Source organism: Ceratosolen solmsi, unplaced genomic scaffold (genome assembly GCF_000503995.2).
Source record: "Ceratosolen solmsi marchali unplaced genomic scaffold, CerSol_1.0 scaffold10, whole genome shotgun sequence".
Lineage (NCBI taxonomy): Eukaryota > Metazoa > Arthropoda > Insecta > Hymenoptera > Agaonidae > Ceratosolen > Ceratosolen solmsi.
This window is the reverse complement of record NW_011948412.1, coordinates 15,221,629-15,246,574: the sequence shown is the minus strand read 5'-3', so window position 1 is coordinate 15,246,574 and position 24,946 is coordinate 15,221,629. Positions and strand designations below refer to the sequence as shown.

Here is a 24,946-nt window from a genome sequence, read left to right as displayed (position 1 = left end):
TGTTACTTATTATCAATAATATTTTGCTTTACATATTATTAATCATTTTATATGTCAAAATATAAAATATTTTTGATATATTTTACTGTAAATCAAATTGATAAACTATACATTATCAATTGATTAATACTAATTATATCTTTAATTGATTGAAATTAATATAATTTATATTGAAAACAATAAATTTAAAAATTTGTCTATGTATATGCATATGGTGTTATAAAATATTTTGTAATATGAACATGTATATGATTAATTGAAATTTTGATTCTAATGATATATGTGGGTAATTTTATTTTATTAAACTTATTATTTAAATATTATTATCTGTTTTTAAATTTTTATTCGTTCAACAAATATTATATAATTCATTTATGTGTCAATTATGTTTTCCATATTCTTCTTTTCTTCGTTTCTGTAATTTCAATTTCAATAAATATGTTGAAATTAAAATGAAATATTTCTTTTTAATAATAAAAATGATCCCAATACAATTTATCGATGTAATTTGATTTTCAATTTTACATGAAAAATATCAATGAATTCAAATTGTTGATATAGAAAGTAGATTAACTAACAAATTTATAGTTTTAAAAATATGTAAAATTGTAGATGCCGTTTATTAATAGGAACATTACTAGGAGTTTGGACAAACGATTTTTTGTAACACTTTATTGTTAATTAGTTTGTCAAGTACGCGTGCATTACGCGAGTCAGCAATGCTACTGATTTCAATAAGTATTTGATTATCGAATAATTAACCTTGGGCTTTGACCAGCTCTTCTCAATTGGCTCTTCTTTGTTTCTTTTCATATTTTGTGACCGAGATTTTGGCCCTCGTGGGTTCCACCTATCAGAGACTGTGAAATGGGCTGCTGTGAGACAAATTTTTTTTTAATTTTACATGTTAATCGATTACTACGCAGTTCTGAAAATATTGTATTAGCGAATCAATTGATACTTAAATTAAGGAACTTGATTATTTCTGAACCCGGAAAACTTGAAAGATATTATCGTGCCATTTTCATTATATCTATTTATAAATTGCATTGACATTGCAAATAATTCTATTTTCTTATATTTAAAGTAAACGTGAAACTGTCTAAAAATACATTCTTAATATTTAATTAATATTAAATTTTGATTCTTTATTTATATTATTTTATAATGAAAATTTTTCTCTAATATAATAGAAAATATACTTGTAAATGTTTTTCGATTTAAATACATTAAGAGTCTATGTGGAAATTTCGATATAGGTGAAAAATTATTTTATTTTAAAACTTCAAATAATCATATAATATTTCAATAAAACTTATAACCACTGAAAAATTTTAAATTATAATTATTTTAAATATTTAATCTGAAAGTTGTAAATTGTGCATTGAAAATATTAAAAAAACTCTACTAATTACATAAATATATATATATCAAGTTTGAATTATTAATTGAATTTAAATTATTATTTGAATTTAAAATCTTTTTAACATGAATAGGCTTATATTATCTTCGATTAATATTAAAAATCTTTTAAAATTATTGTAGTATCTTTTGAGCAGTGAAAGAACCAATTTTATGCGATTAAATACTTGAGTATAGATTTTAAGTTCTCATATTTTTTTACATATTTCTATAACTGAAATACTCCAACATAGCAAGAATAAAATATAAGGGTTATATAAAAATTAATAAATAATTAAAATAGGATGATCCATAACTGGAAATAATAAAAGAATAGGCGAATCACGCTTAACAATAATATTACTGTGTTACTATACAAGATTATTACAAAATTACTTATGCAAAAAAAATTATATAAAAAGAAGTTTTATAAAATAAATTAATGATGAAATTTGATACGGACATCTAAACACATGGATGTATTGGTTCTTTAAAAGTTATATAAAAGAATTTTATATACCTAAATCAGTTGCTTTGCATGGAAAAACTAAATGTCAAAAATACTTTCAAAAAAGAAAATGATTAAAAAGAATATATAAATTTTCTTGAATAAGTTTTATGCGCAGTACTACAATAACAGACAATAATAACTAAAATAACAGATGTTATTTTTAAAATTAATATATTACTCACATAACATTTATTTTGTATTAACTCTTAATAAAATGACTGAAAATATTAACTACTTCATATTTTATAACTATTTTTGGATATATAATTTAATTTGCTTGTAACAATAGTAAAACATATTCACAAACTCAAGTTATATACGTTAATTGACTGAATCTGTAATTGTTCTCGTAAATGATATTATTGATAAAAGGTTATGAAATACTAAATTAATTCTTTTGACAGGTTCAATAAGTTTTGATGTTTAGTTAAATTACTTCTGATACTTGCGGATTTATAAATATATTATATTTACATTCATCCATTATAATAACTATCCTCCAGTATTTTATATTTTAGTTTTAGCTTTTACATAAACTTAAGAAAAAATTTTATAGATCGATACTACAAGAATAAATTGTGATAGAAAAAAATAATCACTATATGTAAAATCAGAAAAGCTTTCATTGTCAGTTTTCTCTCCAACTGTGCTATTGAACAAAACCATCAATAATATTATTCGATTTTTATCTCAATATTAATTTTCACTAACTATAAGTGTAATTATTTTATAATAACATTTGTCCGTGAATGGACTATTATTTTGACATAAGTCCTTAACCGATTTGACAATCTGAATAACGATGATTTATATTGAACAGCACGATCAGTGGCGACTGATATTATTGCAAAAAATTAATACAGAGTTAGACAAGTAAATCAAAATTTTTTGAGATCCTCGACGTTCGAGAAACATTATTTTTAATTTAACTAAAATTGAATTACATTTTCTTAAGATCGAAATGCTGTGATTTCTGTCTGATGACAAAAAAATTTTCAAGGAAACAAAAAGTTGAAAAAATAAACAAAATCACTATAACATGCTTGTAGAATATAAATAACTGCATTAAAGAGTAGATATTTTTTCTGTAATATAATACAAATAAATTAATTGAATCTAATTCGTCATTTAGTAGTAGATAAATATATAACGCTACTTATTGTCATTTTTCTTTGGTTCTTTTCTAATTAATGGTAATTTTAAGTATCTAAGTCACTGTTTCTAATATATAAATTCTGATAGTAAAATTTCGATATCGTCTTGTATTTGAATTTTATCGACAAAAACCGAATATTATTGTAATTATTCAGATTGTGATTATTAATTTTGTTAAAAAGTTGCTCTTAATTATTCTTCTTATAGAATGAATCATTGGAGTGTGTATAGTATCCACTTGTATTGCTACCACAATATATGAAAACTTAGCTATTTTTTAATAATACATCGTATTTTAATAATACATCAGTAGTTAAAATTATTTTCAATTACTTATAATAATGTAACATTTCACGATAGAGTTAAATGTATTTTTAGATTTATATTTTCATCTCTTTGTGGTTAATATTTTTATTATATTTAAGATATTCACTTTGTATTTACAATTCTATATCGTATAATTCAACAATTACTTAAGTATTTCTGCTAGTCGCACAACTTATAACTAATTAATTTATAACAAATATTCTTAAAATTGAAAAATTATTTTTTTTCAGAAAATTATTTCCATGTATTATAATTATATATAGTATTAAAAATAATTATAACAGAATACAATTTATATTATACTAAATTATATTAAAATAAATAAATATAAAATTTTATATATATGTATACAATATATATGAAAAAAGATTTAATCTCTTTATTATTGTTTATTACTTAATATAATTTCAATATAATTTTTTACAAAAAAGAATTTTTGAATATTTTCTAATACTATTATCCATATATAACTATATATATATATCCTATTAAATTATTAATAAATAGAATTATGAATTTTAAAAATTTAATATTTGCAGAAGGTTAAGTAATCATATTTGAATTATTACCTCATAAATATTATAATTTAAACCATAAAATGTTTGTATCTTAATCTATTATTAATTTAATTTATTTCTCCAACTAATTTATTAAATAATATATATATATATATATATAAACATTCTTTAATGGAAAACTTTTGAAATATTTAATAAATATGGCGATATTGAAATATTTAAGAAATATTTAATAAATATGATGATATACTTTATAATATGATAATACTTCGCTACTGCATCATTATCAATATAAATATGATCTTAGTTCAGAAAACAGTAAAGTTTACTATAAACAAAAGCATGTGATACATCAAGAATATAAATTATTTGAGATTTTCATGAAGCGTAAATTGTTGTCATAAACTGTATCGATTAACATTAAATTTTCAACTGAGATGGAACATACTCTTCAAATTCTGTATTCATGTACAAAATACAACTGAAATGATTTTCTGAGGATTCAAAATTTCAAATTCAGATATTAATATTTTGCAGTTTTATTCGGCAGCGTCGATATTTATCAAAGTCTGAGTTCAAAATTAAATTATAGAACGGAATTACTATTTTAATGACATTGTCATTGTAAAGTTTACTACAAGCAATAAATTAAATTTTGTGTATTAATTAATTAAATCCTCTTCTTTACGTCAAAAACATACATACATCAAATAAATTTTGAACGCGTAAAACGAAAATATTCTTTACTTTCAGTAATATTTTTATAAATAGCAACCATACCGAATAATCTTTATAAATCATATTGTTTTTGAAGTAACTACGTAAACGTAAAAATTTTCTTTATACAAAGCCTCAATTAACATTAAAAATGAGTTCTATATTCTAACAGCTTTTTCTTTGAATTGGTGGTAAATAACCTGACCAATGTCTAGACAATACTGTGATTAAAATTACTGGAATTAATTGGATATTTATTAAATTTCGGAATTATTAAAATTACTTTTTCTTGTAAATTAAATAAGATATAAGCAATAAATATGAAATTATTGTACATGTAAAATATAAATAATTGTACTTTCAATTTTTTAATTTATCTAATATAGCATATACAATTATGTTACAAGAAAATAATTAAAATAAAATCTTTTATTGTTATTTAATTATTACCTAATAATTATAATATCTATAAGACAACAACATATTTACAGCTTTATAATCTCTAATTCTAACACCTATAATTCAAATTTCAAGTTAGTATTTATATTAGTCAATAATTATCAAGTTTTATCATGTAATTAACTTTTATTTATACTATATTGGAAATATTATTTATATATTTGAAAGTTGTCGTTGAATATTCAAATAGATAGCATTAAAGACATTAATAATACAATAATTGGTTTCCTCATTAAATTATCTTAGCTATAATCTATTTATCTATTTTAGTAATTTTGTAGGTCACATGTTTCGGATCCCAACATCATTATAAAAGCAGTAAATTAATCCTTCGCCAATCATATATATATATATATATATATATATATATATATATAAGTCACAAAAATAAGCACTCAATTATATATATATACATAAACAAATTATATATACATACGCAATATTTATTATGCCAAACCATAAAAAATGATAAAAGATGGAGCGATAAAAGTAAGAAATACGAAGAACATTCGTGTGTACCAAAGCTATAAGCATACATCAAACGAGTAATGGATTTCTATAATTTATAAAAGGGATATATGAGGAATTGGAAATAGGCACGAGGCAACTATATATCGAATTGCACAGAAAAGGTGCTGCGATGCATAAGATATTTGTGTAAATCTTATGAAGTGACATTTGACTCGTATAAGTTTTGAGCTCCGTTGAATCAGAATTAATTTCATCTTTTAAGACTTCCTCATAAGTAATCTAGAAATAAAGATTTTATTTAAGTATAAAAATGCATAATCTTATGCGAATTATTATGAAAAATAAAAGTTCTTTATTGTTACTAAAATATTTGTTATAGTGCTCCAAAATATATAACAAATCTTTAAACTTCATACCTTAATTATACGTTAATATACTATAGTTATATACGTTAATACTGTAGTAGCTATATTTATTATATTATTTGATATTACAAAAATGTTTTATTTTGTTACGTTATGTACCGTGGGAAAAATAAATAAGCACAATAAAAATCTCCATGTTTGTAAATAACTCTACTTATCATTTTTTAATTATTTACACACGTTTCATCCAAATCCATTCACAATTATCTTTTTGTATTCAAAATTTGGAGCCTGTAATTAGTTATTTATCACTTTGAATTAATAAAATATGAATATTAAAATAAACTTCATTCATATTGTACTAAATATACATTAAAAAAAATAAAAAAATTAATATTTTTGAAGAAAAAAATATAAACAAAAAAATATTACAAATATTATCAAAACAAATATTCAAAGTCATCATCTGAGTTTAAAAGTTTTATTTTTTGTTAATAAATTCAGTAAGATATTTTAATATAAATTTATAAGAATAATATTATTTTTTTATTTAACATAAACATTTTTAGTGTCTTTGCCAAATTCATTATAACTGTATAATTTGATTGAAACCTACTTAAAATAAACTTAAATAATTCACGAGGTACTTATTATTTGTACAAATTTTAATCAATAGATAAGGTTGTATAGAGTATGGAATAAGTATTTATCTATTAATTTATGACTATTTGGAACACTAACAAATCATAGATTTAAAAAATCTATTAAAGACCAATTAAAAAATTATCAATGCAAATATGAATAGTTAACAATGCAGATAAGGAGATTAAATTTTTAATCAAACCAGAAGTTCAAAATATTATAAAATTTTATTACACAATAAATTAATTATTGTAATAAATACTCTTACATTTTTATGATCTTTCACAAAAATATTGATATATTAGTTTAACATTTTATTCAACACTTACAATCAAGTGAAATATCACAGGTTCGTAATGACGTGTGGTAGTTTAGATACGATAAATTTATGAACACTTTTTTATTTTTTGATACATGTAAGCTATACACCTCATTAAATAATGCTAAATGTAAAATACATATAAATTCATAACGTCGATTTAACTGCATTAATTAATATTAATTTGAAACAAACTTTTTAATATAAAGGTAATAAATTTGTTGTTTTGGTTATCGTCATAGTACTTTATAAAATAAATTTCCAATAAAGTAATTTTTATTGTAATTATTAAATAATAAATTAAGATTCTATAATAAAATAAATATTTTAACGTATTTCATACTTTTAATAATTGTGTTAATTTCTATGATGTTTAGTATATGCATCCCTATGGCATTTTTATTTTGTACTGAAACAACATGTTTCTAATAATAAATTCATAAAACACAATCGAACGATAGTATAATTTGTATTGTAGCAAATTTAAACTATCTTATGCAAACTCAATTTTTCAGTTTATATTATCATAACTTGTATACTTTGTATAAATAAAAAGGATATATTTGAATCTGCTGATAATATTTTTAAAACTATTATTTATCCAAAAAATATTTAAGGTCATAATAAGCAAGTATAAAATTAATTTCCAATGAGCTATTTATTAAAATATTATCTTTAAATAATTATACAAAATGAAATTTTGAAATTTGTTTTCTATAAATTCTAAATATTTATTTTACTCTGGTTACATGTACAGTCATTTTCGATGAAATTTATTAAGTTAAAATCATTTCTATTATAAAGAAGCTATTGAAGAAACAATTAAATGAATATTCCATTTAATTGGAAAAATATTAATGTAAAAGATCAATTTAAATCGTGAAATAAATATTTTCAAAGCAAATCTTCAATTTTCATAAATATTCATTGATATAAATTGCATAATCAATCCATTGAAATTAATTAATATAAATCTTTGAACGGTCTTCAAATTCATCATGCCATGCAATAGTGAAATCACAAAACGTTAATAGAATTTATAAAAAATGTAATATTCATTCATTTACCATTACTATACTAATTTGCAACAATTAAAACCCTACTTAATATTTAATACATAATAAAATTATTATTCTAATAAAAATCAGATGCCATAAACTATGTAAAAGTTAATATCAATTTTTAATTTGATACACTAAGAATAAATATAATTTGTCTTTTAATATCATTATACTTTTATACTTTAAATATATTATCAATTGACTCATTCCTAACTTTCTATTATGAATTAGTGTCTCAAGTAGAACATGATATTATATTACTAAAAGTTTTGTTATTTCTGAAATTGATAGCAATAAATTTTTAGATTGATTAAAGTTGAAGCCTAGGGATATTCTAAAATAACAATATTTCAAAATTAAATATACAACAACATTAATAAGTTAATGGTATTGTATAGATAGGTTCAGAATTCTCTAGTAGCAATATACAAATAAAAGAACCAATTTATACACGAAGAACAGCAAATAAAAATACTTTGTAAAATAATTTGCGAGTAAATAAATTTTATTATTAAATCTGATCGAATTATCTTTTAAAATTTCTATTATTGTATGTATATATATATATTATAATACAATATACATACTTTTCAGTGAAAGCTTAGAGCGTTAAAATAGTTTAATTTTGCTTCTAAATAATGCATTAATAATCTAACCTGTTGAAACTAATAGATAAGTTCTCAACTTTTAAGTATAAATTAATATTGTTAAATATTTTAAATAGCGCCATAATTCATATTAATTAGTGTTATAATATAATATTTAAAAATATATAAAATATATGACATTAACTGCTACATACAACTGAACCATTAAATCTCAATCTTTAAATAATTTCCAGCTTTGATGTGAATATTTAATCGTCTCCATTACGAAAATCTGCACAAGATTCATAATAATCAACTTTTGTTTCATGTGCAAGCATAACCACTTTTTTCTATGGCTCTCTTGTTTACGTTACCATTTTAACTCTATTAAGTTTTCCTTATTATGATCACTACTTTTTTTTCTATTTGTTTGATGATATAAATTATTCGAACAAGCGAGTCTGTTTTTCTCTCTTTTAAATTTTTTTAATAAGAAACCAATGTTATGCAATTATAATACAGTTATTTTGTACAATAATTGCATAAAATGAATATTTTTAATTTTTATTTAAATTATATTTAAATACTTACGGTAATATATCATTTAGTAATTAATCTTAATTTATCATTTTTGTTTTTTAAGAATGGAACTCAGATTAATGGCTTTGTAAATAATAGATATAAAGAATAAAATCAGAGTAAAGTTCCATGACTCATATGTTAGTTCAATCTATTTTATCGTCATGTCAAAATTCATTGGAGTAGTTCAGAAAACAAACTATTTTGAAATTGAAGAAAAAAAATGTAAAATAAATATATCTAAGAAAATAATTTATATTAATTTTAATATTAAATGTAGATATCACCACAAAACTATATTTATTCGTTTGTACTAAATAATTTCCATACAAAAAATAGCATACAATTTCACTTTCTTAAAAATGCCATATTCTAGGAAATTTTAGGTAAAGTTTGAATGAAATACGCAAGAATTAAAATAATAAATAATCAATTTTGAATGTTTAAATGTTTATTTCATTCCAAGCGTTGTTTAAATTTCAATGTACAAATTTTGTTTTTTTATTATTATTATTATTATATATTATTTTAATATCTGATAAATATTTTAAATCTGACAATTCTTTGACGTTATGAATAATTTATAAATAAAATTTCTCTTTATTTTAAACACTAACAATTCATTATTTAAAGTTGTAGAAAATTTACTTTAAACTATTGTGAGTTAATATACAAAATGTTAAATAATTAAAAAATATATGAAACCCTAAACTAAATAACTTTTTTTTTTCATTTTCATATTATCAATAGTCTTTAATAATTTTTTTCTTCTTCTTTTTCTTCAATTTGGCTTTGAATTTCACTCGAAAAAGTACACTAGATCATGCTAAATAAAAATTAAAAATGCGTGAATATTGTTTTAGTTGTATATATTTTATAAATAATTATTCACGAATTGATTTATTAAATATCAAATATTTTTATGAATTATGTTACATACATTTGTAGATAACTTTAAATCTGAAACAAAAATATTGTATCATAAAAATAAGCATTAAATCTATAAACAAAAATAATTTGATCGTAAAAATCATTGAAATAAAATATCGTATTATTTACACTAAATGGTATTATGAATGAAATAATTATGGAAACTTATTTTAAAACTACGAAAAAAATTAGAATTTAAATATAGTATACCACGTGAAAAATATTTACTGTGATAAAAGTTTTGTTTATAGTTTTTGATATATTTATTCAAATTCTTATGCATTTATAAATTTTAACAATTAACTTGTACATAACTAATAATATAATTCTCATAATAATAATCTAGTAATAAAATTCGATTATAAAATCGAACAAACCAAGTTTTTTAATAACTAAGCGAATATTCTTGTTTTTTTTTCGTCTGGTACTTTCTCTTTCTCTTGCGCGCTGTCTCTCCCCCCCCCCTCTCTCTCTTCATATATATATATATATATTTATTATAATTATAAAATAATATATATATAATTTATATATATTATTGATAATAAATTATATTTATTTAAATAATATATAACTATATATATATATATATATTTATTCTCTCTCTCTCTCTCTCTCTCTCTCTCTCTCTATATATATATATATATATATATATTAATTATATATATGTATATATACTCGATTATTAAAATAGGTAGAGGTTTACATGAAGTTCTTCGATTTTGTATAAATACCTGTAAAAAAATAAATGTTAAAATAAGCAATAACAAAGAGAAATAAATTTTATCCCATTAGTGACTGTTACATATCGCCTAAATTCAAAGTAATTTGAATATTTTTATATGAATATTTGAAATAAATCTTATAAATTAACATTCTAAAAGTAAATAATTTTACTTTTTAAAGTAATGAGACTACAAATATATAGATATAATTAAGTAAATATATAAACAAATAAATTCAAAATTAGAAAGAGAGGAGATATATTTTTATAAGATTGTCGGAGAGATCAAGACGCCGGCTGATCGAAAAGTCTTATTCTACTGTAATCAAAGATTTTATGTCATCACATGATATGTAATTTAATTTACTTACATTATTGACTTGCTTAGTCAACATACATTATACTTATAAATCTTATTATTCTTTTTTAAAGTAATTTGCATTGATCGTTTGCGATCAATGTGCAATGTTCAGACTTTTTTTTAATAACTTGCTTTCCGTTACAATTCTTTGTCTAATAAATTTTTATTGCACAGCAAATCTATTAAAATTGTTCAATTTAATAATTAAATTGTATGTAAAATAATATATTTAAAATTAAAAAAAAACAACAATTAGTGCAAATCCTTTTTGTAAAGAAAAAGTATTTTATCGAGACAAACAATAAACATGTAGAAAATAATATTAAGTAAAAATATTGTAACATATATTGGTTATCGATACAATAGAATTTTTTGTTTTAATATAATCTCACAATCTCTAACACATAAATGCAATTAATTCAATTCATAAATAATAGAGATTGTTATCAATATTAAACAATATATTAATTATCTACAATATATAAATGAGGTTTTGACAATAATTACATGAAAATACTTGATAAATATGTAAGTTCAATTATTTATTACTGTGAGATTAACATTAAAAAATAATGATAATATTAACATATTAATATTTTAAACAGTGATAATTATTGCGAATAAATATTTTATTTACGATTCTAAATTACGATTATTTTAATGTTTTGTAGATTACACATGATTAATAACATCCAAGTATAATTCTATAGTCATTTTGAATAAGAGGCTAATCCACATATACTTCAAAATATTTATTTAATTAGATTATTACAACTTGATTTTGTAAAATAAACAATCATTTTACAATTGAAAGTATTAAAAAGTTTAGCTATTAAAAATGATTCTTTATTTTAATAATAATTATTTAAATTTACTAAAATATTTTATTTTCAAAAATATATTTTTTTTTCAAATATTCGTAATGATTATTTAAATTAAATATCTTTCTATTCGAAACTAGTTCTGGTTCTTATAAACTTTAAAACATAACTATGTTTTTATGAACAAATAAAACCAGATATTGATTTTTGATAAATTTACATTAATTCATTGACTATCTCTTTATACTACAAAGAAGAAAAAATATGAAGAATAAGTAGTATCTTAATCTTTAGTTATTTAAAAGGAATCTAAAAATCTAAATAAAAATAATTAGCTGACGAAAATATTCCTATTTTAAATTTTATTATTACTGTCAAATATTTCAGAACTTTACTTGTACATAAAAATAAACTGTAATAAATTAAGTATAATTACAATTTGTATATATGTAATACACAAAATTTTAATTTCTGATGCAATATGATCATTAAATTATAGAACATTATGAAACATACATAATTAAGGTTTTATATAATATACTCGAGCAAAAAACATATTTATATTTATAAAGTTCCTATATTATAGGAAGTAATTTTTTATTGTTCATGTACTATTACTTTTATAATTATTAAGATTTATTTTCAGGGGATAAAATAATCATTGATGTTTCATTTCTGACCGATTCCACCAATTAACTACACAAGTATTAACAGTAGCAGTTCCTCAAGCTACAGAATATGAAAAATTCATAATTTCTTTCCTTCTCTCTCACGTGTCATTTTTTTTTTATTTTTTTATTTGTTCATATGTGTAAAATAGTATTTCAAGTTAGAACGTAGAAAGAAAGAGAGTCGAAAAGAGAGAGAGAGAGAGAGAGAGAGAGAGAGTGAGAGAGGGGGAAGAGACGATCCATCGCGACTTATCATTGAGAAGGTTTTAAGACGGTGACGCTTGCCAAGCACATCAGTATACTTCGTAACTTACAAGCAACCGTGTGGTATTGTTCTCTTTCAACCAATAATAAGAACAAGTGAGTCAAAAGCGAGTTTTCGCATCCGTAAAGGAGCAAGTGTCTGGCACCAATGACTGGAGTGCATAAATGGTGCCAGAGTCAACGGAAACGCGGGGCAAATACAATCGAAAGCAAGCAAACGACAGAGAGTATTATCAACCAGCAATTTTTTACCACGGAACACAATCACATAAAAACATATCGAAATGGGTAAGCAGTGATATTTAATCAGAGATATTATAAATCATTTAAAAATTATTTCGTAATGAATACTCATTGATGAAAAACTGTAGTTTATGAATACTCAGAAATTTCAGAATTGGAATTTTAAACAAATATCAATAATTTTTAACAGTCAGAAATTAGAAATCATATATTTATATATCATTAATAGATCACTTCTTATGTATTTCATAACGTAAATATTACAAGATCTTATCCAAAGCTGTTTGAATTAGCACAATTAGCATAAGTATTTCATGATGAAAAATGTAATGGAAAAAATTATACGATTTCATTATACAAAAATTTCTTTGGTAGAATAAAAAATGTTTAGTAATATATTTTTAAAGCAGTTTCATTAATTCATTTTATGAATTATTTAAAAATAATGATTAAATAATAATAATAAATTTTAATTTATTTTGTCGTATATTATAATGAAAAAACAATTAAATAGTAAGTCGTAATTTTTTCATATAAATGTTACATAATTTTTTTATTTCTTGTTGATAACATCAAATTCAATTCATTAAAATGTTTTAAAAATGCATGCTCCTTATTAAATTTAAATAAAATATTTCACAAAAAATTTAATCTTTAATATTTAGTTAATAATAATAAAGTATGATAACTGTATCCTCTTTAAATTGAAATTTATTAATCATTATTTACTTTTTAGAATATTAATTGGTTGATGTATACATATATTCACTTTTAAGATTTTTTAATGAAATACATTCCATTTTGTTATTTATAAATGAAATTTGTACTATCGATAAAAAGGATATGAGTGCGATAGGAAATTGTAAGTGAAGTAAATTATTACTGACTGTGAATTAATTAATGAACATAGAATAAACTTTTCATGGCTGACATGAGTTCTCATGGAATTGCATTCAATCACAGGAACATAATTAATTTAGTAATTAATTTTTTAGTCTTTTAAGCTTTCATTACTTAAGCTTATTTAAATTATTGATCAGCTTTATTAAAATAAAAACCTATGTAAAGAATCAATCAACACTTGGATCAACTTTTATATAATTATATAAGCGACTGTATATGTCGATTTAACCAACAAATTGTTATGCGTATTATTTTATTACCAAACCAAAGTGACTTGTATATTAAAAAAATCTTGAATTTATTGTTTTAATTTCTAAATGCAATAAAATCGTACAATATTTTATATTTATTATATATTTATAGTTATATATGCAGAGATTTTCTTCAATTTCCAAGTCGTCGAAACCTTTTACATTACGTTTTAATTGTAATTATTAGAAATTTGCTATTCATAATAACTTTAATATTTTTTATTTTACGAACTATAATTATATTTTGTAATATATGTAAAAATAATAAGAATTTGATAAAGTAATTAATACGTATATTTTTATTAAATATTAATTAAGTGCTTAAATTTATGCTTATAATCATATAATTGATTTATTTCACGAGTATTTAGATAAATACAAGTGATGATTAAAATGGGAATTTCATTTGTATGTAATTAGTTATATATTTATTACAATATTTTACATAAAATTAAAAACAATAATAGTAATAAAAAATATTAATTTTACATTGCTAATTCACAGTGAAATTAAATCTTAAATTTTAAATCTCGAAAAATATATAAAAAAAAATATATAAAAAAAAAAAAAATTTCTAAATATTTTAAATTCATATAATATACACATATATTTGAATAAAGATACAAGACATGTAAAATATATGTTTGTATTTAAATTGTTTTATAGCTAAAAATAATATATATTTATTATATTTTAATTTACTTACATATATAAAAATATAATTTTATAAAATTGTGAATGTATGAATAAAATTATTTATTATTTTATATTAAAAAATTAACATAGAAAAATGTAAAATAATATTACAGTGAAATAACAATTAAAACATTAAAAACTTTACTTTTAAAAAATGAAATTATAATAATTAATTTAAAGGTTATCAAAGCTTTCACAATATAATGTGAATTAATGGTTTAAAAATAAAAATTTAATTTTCAAAATCTGATAACAAAATTCGTAATTAAATATCTAAACTTAATATTTAATATAAGTACCTATTAACGTATTTAATGTTAAAATATATAACTATCATAATTCAATTTAGAATTTATACTCAGAATTGGAACCTCTTAAGTTGTTTAAACACAAAAATCATATTTAATTTCATTATAATATTAAACATAATATATTTAATATATTAAATATATATAAAAAATGCAATAATTTTCAATATTCGAAAAATTATAAATAAATTTGCTATCTAATATAGTTTTATCATATTAAATTTTAATAAACTACGTTAAACTTAAAAAAATACTGATATTTAATGAACATACATATATCTAGATCTTTTTTAAAAAAAAGGCTTGAAAAACTAAAGATTCAAAATATATTTTTATATAGTGTCGGTTTTTAAATATTTTCATTTTATGATAAAACTCATGTGGCAATGAAAAAATCTAAATCAAATTAAATATATTTCTAGGTAGCACGAAAATAAATATTTACATAAACCAAAAAAATCGTGGATTTATAGAATTTTTTTCTTATTTAATAAATATAACCTTGACTTGAATAAATATATGCTTATATCTACTGATAAAAATATTTACTTCAATTTCGAAGATGTATTTTATAAAATTGTTGAATGACAATTGTTTCACTCTTAAGAATACAAGTTGAATCATAATAGTTTTGCTGGAACAATTAGATGTTTACTTGCAAATAAAATTGATAGTAGTATTACTACTATTTATTGATAATGAAACACATTTTAAAAAATGTAGAACTTGTCAGACAGAATCAGAAACAAAATTAATTGTTCTTAATTCAATAACTAAGAATGAAATAAAACTTTGGTTTTAGGGCTCGACTTCCTGGCAGACGGAGGTGCCGACTTCGAGCATGCAATCAGTGTTACAGGTAAGTTAAAATCATGAAAGGATGAGTTATTATATTATTTCACTTTTTATTTAATGCCTAATATATATATATATATATATATATATATATAGTTGATAAGGTTGATAATTGTATTAAATTTAAAACAATAAATTCATCTTTCATACACACGTAAATAAAAGGAGCAGCAACATAATCATGTTTTTGTAATAAAACTTCGTTATCAATTATTATCAAGAAAAATTAATTACAAAATAGTATGTGTAAATACAGCCTCATAATTGCCATAGAACACCATAATGATGAAATCAGGTTTAATGCGTCCGTTAGTAAATATTTGATCGCGATAACAAATTTTTGAAGTTATGGGACATAGATAATGATATCCAACCACTAATATAATATTTAAATTGTCTGTATAATCATTATGCTTGTTCATTATACGAAAGAATAGTTTAGCGCAATTATAATGTTTTGTGTAAAATTATAATTACTGATAATAATAATGGAATCGATAGTTTATTGTAGATAGTTTAAAATATGATTATTCTTTCTTTCTGTAAATTTTTATCATTAATTTATTTGATTGTACAATGAATTATTGATTTTGATATTGTTTGATGAAGGTAAAATAATATACAGTTTATCAAAAATTAAAAATTCTATAATTGAAATAAACTCTTAATCATTGATTGTATGATATTATTAAAATGTTAAAAGCATCGATACATTTTATTTGCTTCATAGTTAACTGTAGATTTCAATTTTATTTAATACATAATACTTTTTTAGAATAATTGAAAACAATTTTAGTGTAATTTACCAATAAGTTTTATAATACATTTTAGCATATTAATTTTTAAAATATATTAATCAAATAATGTATTATTCTATAATATGTAATGATATGTTCATCATTCCGAAAATATTACACTGAATTTTCTCAACTTATCTTGAGAGCATTAAAAGAATTGAAAAAAAAAAATTTTATCGCTTTCCGAATATGAAAATATATCTAAACATTATTATTTATAACTTTATCGTTGAAATTTTGAAAATTTGAAAAATTACAATAATGAAGGAATGAGTCGAATAATTATTAATATTTCAGGCTTCGGAAAATTTCATTACATGCTCCTAGCAGTATGCGGTTTAATTTACATGGATACAGCCATCGGTGTCACAATTTTATCTTTCGTGCTGCCTGCTGCTCAATGTGATCTCCAAATGGATTCCACATCTAAAGGATGGTTAACGGCTGCACCAATGCTTGGTACATTCAGAATTATTTAATGCTACGAAAATAAATGTAATAAGTTTCTTTAAACAAATTCAATGGTTGCATCTAAAAAACATTGTTTTAATTCCTATAAAATTTCTTAATATTTAATATAGTATACGAATTTGGTGATTGATTTATTCACTAATTAAAAGAAAGAATTAAAATAAATTAATGAAAATAAAAATAAAAGTATGCAAAAATAAATTTTTGACAAATTGCAAATGCGTCTGATGTATATATAACGTATAACATTTTTTTTTCAATTATCAGGACCAATATAAATATAACAGTTAATATATTTTCTTGTGTATAGGAATGGTCATCGGTTCATATATATGGGGATGTTTGGCCGATACAAAAGGACGTAAAGTTGTGCTCATAACAACTCTACTTATGGATGGTATTGTTGGTATACTATCATCCTTCGTTCAGTATTTTTGGGTCTTTTTAGTATTTCGTTTCTTTAATGGTTTCGCGTAAGAATCAGTTATCAAAATTTAATTACCTTTCAACTCATTGTTTTATTTGCAATTGAATTCTCCGTTTTAGAGTAACGGGTGCAATGGGAATCGTATTTCCTTACTTGGGTGAATTTCAACCGACGAAACATCGTGAAAGGATTTTATGTTGGATGGAGATGTTCTGGACTATTGGAGTTATTCTGTTACCATGTTCGTATATATTTTTTGATCTTTACAAATTATATCATATCATTAATTATGAAGAAACATCTGTTTTATATTAAAAATTAATTTTCCATTAATAAAAGGTAGAAAATATTAATTTATAAAATATTTTCATATTTATCAACAAAATAATATATTCATCATATTTCAAACATATCTAGTCATTATTATTACAAATTATTTTTGCTGAAATATAGGAAAATAATTTACTTTTTTACTCGAGAAAATAATTAATTAATATAATTCAATCAATTAATAATTAATGAAGTACAATCATATAGCTGCAAAACATATATTTATATATAAATTGTACGATCGTATGAATTATACGATGGTTCTATTAAATATACACCATTGCGTTATTATAATAATAATATGCATGTAACAAACTATCGCGACTTTATTTGCAGTGATCGCATGGCTAATTGTCCCGCTAGATTTATCCTATGAGACAACAACTTTCGACTTCAAATCCTGGAATCTCTTCGTAGCTTTGTGTGCTTTGCCTTCTCTCGTGCTTGGTCTCTGGCTTTTCGCCTTTCCCGAGAGTCCGAAATTTCTTCTTGAATGTGGAGAGACCGATGCAGCTCTTGAGGTTTTCAGATGGATTTACGCGCAGAATACAAGCAACGATCCCGACACTTATCCAGTAAATATCTAAATTCTTAAATTTAAAGTTATATGTTTGAAAATATAATAGTGATAATCTGCATAAATTTTATATTGAATTTCAGTTTCAATGTATTAAAAGCATTAGATATTTACCATGTAATAAACTCTAAATTATATATATATATATATATATACTTTTATACTTTTATAGTTTGAAACTATAATTTGAAAGTATTTATAACAGATTTTAAGAAATCTGATTCAAATTCAATATATTTCAAATTCATTGCCTCTAACAATAAATTATTTATGATAGGTATTAATATGTACAATATTTTAGTCACGCATTGCTTATTATAAATTATAAAAGTACTAATAAATATACAAAGGACTTCAATCTTTCTAATAAGAATTTTAAATACGATTTAAATTATACATTTTTAAATACGATTCTACATTTTCTTGCTTTATCCAACTGAAACGAAAACAAATTTATTAGTATGTAACAAAGTATAAATTATTTATTTAGGTAAAATTTCTTCAAGAAAAACCGAATTCGAAAGACAAAAGTACAAGAGCTTTAAAGCTTCATAGAAGAAAGGATCTAAAAGTCCTTGTTGCAGAAGTTTGGGATTTAACAAAGGCGCTTTGTAAACCACCTTACGTAAAAAATACTCTTTTAGCTTGTGGTATTCAATTTGGTTTAACGAGCAGTTATTATACACTGATGGTCTGGTTTCCTGAATTATTTACGAGGTACACTAATAAAATGTTTTATTTTCAATAACCAAATTAATAACTTTTAATAAACAGATAATTCAATATTAACGTAATATTTAAATGTAATATTCTTAGTAAAATATAAATATTTTTATACTGATTTTATTATTTTAAATTTTTTAATTAAATTATTTTAAAGCATAGTAGTATAAAGCTTTAATATGGTAGTCAATATACGCATTGTTTTTATAAAAATATAATTTAATAGTATATAATTAGTATAAGAATTTCTTACATTATGCTTGAAATTTAAATATTCAAATTCAGGATGAAAATGAACTTTTGATTATTGTTTATATTTAAATATTCTATTGTGTAAAAATATTAATTCATTTGATTGGTAAATTAATTTTTAACATTGTATTATCGATGTGATTATATAGGAATATTAGTATTTTAATTAATCTTCTTTCTTTAGTTAAGTCAAATCACCATTTTAATACTCTCATTTATTGACAAAAATTGATCAATTATGCAAGTATTTATATTAATACTTTATTTAAATACATAAAAATTACTTTATATAAATGAAAATATACAATCTTGATTTGAATTAAAATATGCAAATTTAATTTCCATGAAAGCAATATAAACATTATAACAATATAAAATAAGTTGTATCTTTGATAGTTCGTTTATAAAATTATTTTTAAAATATTTTAAACTATTAAAGAAGTCATTAATTTTCAATAGTATTCAATTACATGTAATTTTATTGAGATTATATTTTGTAATTTACATATTAATTAGGCTAAATTTTTTTATTTTTGGTTTTTCTCTCGCACGAACTAACATAATATACTTATTTGAAGTTCCAAATCATTGATTAATATTTTTTACATTATGATGGATGATTTAAAAAATTATTTAAAAATACTTATATTTTTCCAGGTTCGAAGAATTCGAGGATACATATCCCGATAAAACAACGTCAGTGTGCATCGTGTCCGCATTACCTGGAAACATGACGGATCTAGATCCTTATGGATGTGAAACAACAATCCCTCCATCCGTTTACTTGCATACTGTTTATATTGGCCTCGCTTGTGTTCCTGGATCCATTGTACTACCTCTTCTCGTTCACAAGCTAGGAGCTAAATTTTTTCTCAGTAAGTATCGAGAATTGTTTCTCAACTCTTTCATATGTGATTATAATTTTATTTATCCTTAAATAAATTGTTTCAATTTTTCTTACACTAATTAATATACTGATTTTATTGCAATCCCAATATTGAATACAAATTTAATAGCAAACAACTATAAAAAAGGGTTGAGTATCGCTGCATAGAGTTTGAAAATTTATTCATTCTTTATTCTCAATTTTTCAGTATTTTCCCTGGTGATTTCGGGTGGTGTGACGGTAGGCTTCTATTACGTGATAAATGCCACGCAAAATCTCATACTTTCCTGCCTTTTCGAAGCACTTACATCTCTTGGAATATCATTGGTTTATTGCGTAATTGTTGACATGTTCCCAACTAATCTTAGGTAAGTTACACATACTTTTATAAAAACCATTTTGTATTCGAAAGTATGCAATTAAATTCTGTTAATCATTAAATCAATAAGAAGGCAGATTAAAATCATATCGTATTCGTTTCAATTTTTACTTTAAGCTTTTATTTTTATTTATTTGCATTAATTTTGAAAGAGATTACTTTGTAATACTTATTAAATATATTAATTTTTATATTCGCATCAATACTATTCTAGGATAACCTATATCTCAGATATTATAACGTATAAAATTTCAACGGGTCATTCAATTTTTATTTTAAATATAAAAACTGGTCTTATTTGATTAATTCTTTCATTTATTTTAGTTATGAAAATATATTTTTCTGATTAAAAAGCTTCCTACATTTTAATTTTATATAATATGCTATATAAAATAATTTCACTTTTTATGTTACAAAATGATATGATTTGCTCTCTATGATGATACAATATTTCAATTATTATACAAACTAGAGAAAAATTTAAGAACGTTTAATTAATGTATAAAATTCACTTTCAAATTACTTTTAAATAACCAACAAATTAAAAATATTTTTTTAACAGAGTTTCTATTATACGCATAAAAATATATCTAATTATAAAAATACATGTTAATGAAATCTTAATAATACGATGGCAACCAAATTATAAAAGAAACTAAGCATTATATTACTTGTATCAAAATGCAGATAGATAGAAATGTATAAGAACACTATATGACATCTTTGGTTTACGCCTATTAACAAACTCATTTCATTTTACAACATACACACGTTTGAAAAACTTTATTTTGGGACGAGGCCTTTGGCTGAATTTATAACACCAAGTTAAAAAAACTTTGGCACTCGACGTGGTTATCGCAACATTTTCCTGGCTAGCATCTATTACTTTTAATAGCTTTACTCAATTGACTTCTCTTTGAACAGCATTTTTTTCGTTGGAGTATAACTTGTACATTAAATCCCTACCGTACCGACACAATGTAATAAAATATAATAGACATATAACGTGTTGCAGTTCCTATTTCTATAGTATTTGATTTTTATAACCTACTCTGCCCATACCTATCGTACCTATCGTTTTATCAAAATTTAAATAAATACAGTAACATACTTTGACATAGACTTTCTTAATTTACTTATTATTTTTTTAACTATATAAAAAAAATTATGAAACTATGTATGAAATTAAAGCATAAATTAACAAATTTTATGATTTTAAATATTGTATAATCTTTTTAAAATTTTATAACTTGTATTTATTTTTAAACTTTACACGAAGGTTAAACTTGAATATTTGATTATATTTGTTTATATTATTAAAAAACTAATATTTAGAGTAAATATTTTATCTTGTACTTTGTTATTCAGAGCAATAATTTGTAAACATTAAACTCTTATTATTTAGTAATAATATTTCATTCATCACGTATTATAGTGGTAACGTACTATGCGGCTGTGAACATTTTATCATTAATTGTCAAAAGTTATTTCTATATAATTTATATACAAAAAAATAAAACTCATTTAGTAAAATATAGTACTCAAGAAAAGAAAGAAATTTTGTTCCGAATTTTATAAAAAAAAATTGTAAATTTAAATATGTTATTATTTTTCTAATTTCAAGATTGTAGAATAGCATTCTAAAATTGTTGAAATACAAATTTAAATTTTGATCTGTTGATAATTATAGATACATTTCCGCATTTTGTTTTTAAATATTTTTTATGATGTTACTTTCCTATTTAATTGATAAATTAGGATAAAAGTATTAACTTAAATTTATTGATGCATAAATATCAACCGTTAAATCTAACAATCATATATATATATATATATATAATAATAATAAATAATTTGAATTTAATAGTTACTTTTTAAAATCTAATTATACAATTAAATGTAATGGTATTAAAATAAGATGTAATCGTGCTTTCTTGATTTTCAGAGTTATGGCAGCAGCTTTATCTCTTACAATGGGCCGATTAGGTGCATTGGTAGGAAATTTGGTATTCGGTTATTTAATCGACTTGGCCTGTGTTGTACCAGTGATCCTTTTCGCCGCTTTTTTATTTGGTAAATAGCTTTCAAATTAAATTTGATATTAGCAAAATATAAAATGAGAAAATTATAAAACTAATATTGTATTTATTTATTTTAGCTTGTGGGTTTCTGTCGATTTTCTTACCGAAGACTGGGAAAGAGACACTAAATTAACAGAGATAATTAAACATCTCTCATAAAAATCATTTTGCCTTTTGTACATATATACTTACGTATTAATATGTGTGATATTTTATTATTGCATTCAAGAATAGAATACGTCCAAATAATTAATAATTATATCAATAAATATAATATTTTAATGAGTTTCGATTCTAAAAAAAAAACAAATTTTCTATTTAAGAAAATATATGAAACTACAATTATTTTCCAATACAAAGAAATGCATCTATATTATCACTATAATTATTTTTGTTCTAAACAGATTATTTATATATTTTGATACTAGATATCAGATAAAATTAAAAAAATTAGAAGTGTTTAAAAGATTTTGTTAGACACGTTAAAATCAATAGCACAAAAAAGAGAATTAGTTAGAAAAAAACCAACTGATGTCCAACGAGTATTCATAATGTAGTAATTTTTTACTATTTTATATATGTGTGTATTTATTTATATATAACGTATCATGTTAATGGCTATTGTAAATGGTCATTATATACTAGAAATATGTCGCATGGTTACATTAGAAAGAAGAACTTGCATAATATCAAGTATTTAAAAATACCGATGAAATACTATAACTTAGCCTTTATTGATTATGTTACAATGAATTAGCGAAATTTTAATAAGAGATTTTCTAAGAGTACGTTAAATCATACGTTTATAATAGCGTGTTTTACATATTCACACGCATAATTTAAACGATCAAAGAATTTCTACATTATTAATGTACATTTTTTAGTGCCTTAAAATTTAATAACTAAACAATAAATAGGTATAAAAATATTTTGATACGTACTTACATCGCTTCAGAAAATGCAGTCCTATGTTTTATTATGATTTAATTAATTTTTAATTCTGAAATTAATTATTTAATTAACTGTTCAATAAAATTGCATTAATATTGTTTCAAAGTCAAACGAATGGTATTTAAATTCATATAGAATTAAAATTTGTTCTTAAATATTTAGATTCATTTCAAAAATTACTTTAATTCTGTAAATACGATATTTATTTGTTTTCTGCTATATTAAGAAAAGCTTGATCTCGACTTAATTGTTAATAGTTCTGACAACTTTATCGTTATTGTTATATTTGTATAAATATTTTATATTAATAGTATTATTATTAACGTATTTATAAATAGTACACGTGCACATACACAATTTTACATAGACGTTCATCAAATATATTTTCGGGGCATTTTCTATATGTATTGATTTTTGTCTATAATGGGTTAATTTAATAAATCATTGCTTATAATTCAATTATTCTAAGGTTGTAAAAAATGAACTATTTTATGACAACAATATATTTGTTCAACTAATTCTGTCTTCCAAGTATACAATTGAAAAAATATGTATTCGTTAAAATAAGAGTACAAAAATTTATTCAAAAATGATTTTAAAATATTTATATTAAATATACAATATTTAATAACGTTAAAAATTACAATTATAAAAAATTTATTAATATCTATAAAATAAAGAAACATTAATTACATTGTATAAATATGTAAGTACTATAATGGATTTTGTATACATATAAATTTGTTGTACATATTCAAAGTGTATACTTTTATTTATGGAATAATAAATAAAAGTATTTTACATACATCTTCATGCACATATTTTCTGATGTTCATTCTGATCTAAAAGAAAATTTTAAAAAATCATGTGTTACTGTTTTTGTAAAAAAATTTGTTTATATTTATTCTTTAATTATAAAAAAGCTGCTTCTAA

The 24,946-nt window shown here is 21.6% G+C and overlaps 1 protein-coding gene across 1 annotated transcript; it reads left to right on the top strand.

The window, feature by feature from the left end:
• The first annotated feature begins 12,903 nt into the window (after window positions 1–12,903).
• LOC105360619 (synaptic vesicle glycoprotein 2C-like) lies at window positions 12,904–23,238 on the top strand. Its single transcript, XM_011497573.1, has 11 exons — window positions 12,904–13,171; window positions 16,087–16,143; window positions 17,234–17,395; window positions 17,718–17,880; window positions 17,954–18,075; window positions 18,501–18,739; window positions 19,232–19,458; window positions 20,374–20,591; window positions 20,811–20,970; window positions 22,927–23,054; window positions 23,140–23,238. Exons 1-11 carry the CDS (start codon window positions 13,168–13,170, stop codon window positions 23,193–23,195), a joined length of 1,536 nt encoding a protein of 511 aa, XP_011495875.1. The 5' UTR covers window positions 12,904–13,167; the 3' UTR covers window positions 23,196–23,238.
• Window positions 23,239–24,946: the final 1,708 nt, after the last annotated feature.